The 703-nt window shown below is 59.3% G+C and overlaps 1 protein-coding gene across 1 annotated transcript in view; it reads right to left on the reverse strand.

Annotated features, from left to right (window-relative positions):
* TWF2 (twinfilin actin binding protein 2) overlaps positions 1 to 703 on the reverse strand; it is a 14,932-nt gene that overhangs the window by 912 nt on the left and 13,317 nt on the right. The window contains exons 5-6 of the mRNA XM_010165587.1: positions 316 to 441; positions 73 to 223 (exon numbers count right to left, since the gene is read on the reverse strand). Of these exons, the coding sequence (XP_010163889.1) occupies positions 73 to 223; positions 316 to 441 (277 nt within the window). The remainder of the gene's footprint in view (positions 1 to 72; positions 224 to 315; positions 442 to 703) is intronic.

Here is a 703-nt window from a genome sequence, read left to right on the forward strand (position 1 = left end):
CCACTGGCTCCCTGCACAAGCAATGATCCAGGACAGGCTCTAACCAGCCACCCCTGGTGCCAGGACGCTCACCGACAGACTCCAGGTAGTCTCCCTCGTGCGAGTGCTTGTACAGGAAGAAATGGTAGCGAGCCGAGTCCTGGGGGATCCTCTTGGGCAGGTCCGCGATCTCTGTGGGGCTTGTGTGCACCAGGTCAATGGTCTCCCGCTCCAGATCCAGCTTCTGATGGACAAGAGGGGGATGCAGGAGTGGACAGGAGTGAGAGGCGGCTGCAAGAGGCATTGGGGTGTGGAGGAGCCACACGAGGGACCTACCAGCTGGATGTAGTTGATTTTCTTCTGCTTGAGTGCCTGGATGGCTTGCTGAGCATCCAGCTGCAGGGGGAAGGCCAGGCCCTGCAGGGTCTGGTGTTTGCTCTCCACGCTGATCTCCGTCTTCACCTGGGGATGGAGACCACCTTGAGTGTCAGGGAAGAGACTGGCAAAGGGCGGGGAAGGGAGAGAAAGGAAAACCACAGCAAAAGGCTTCTCATCCAAGGAGCCTCCTGACACCCAGCTCATGGGGACCGTGGCATTAAACCACCAAAAGTCAGCCAGGCTGGGGGTGGTGATGCTTGTCACCGTACCACCAGATCAGGAGATCACCTGGCCCCAGCCGTGCACCCCCCGCTTCACTCCCAAAGACCAGCTGAAAACCGCCGTT

This window comes from Antrostomus carolinensis, unplaced genomic scaffold (assembly GCF_000700745.2).
Source record: "Antrostomus carolinensis isolate BGI_N321 unplaced genomic scaffold, ASM70074v2 scaffold30943, whole genome shotgun sequence".
NCBI classification, from domain to species: Eukaryota; Metazoa; Chordata; class Aves; order Caprimulgiformes; family Caprimulgidae; genus Antrostomus; species Antrostomus carolinensis.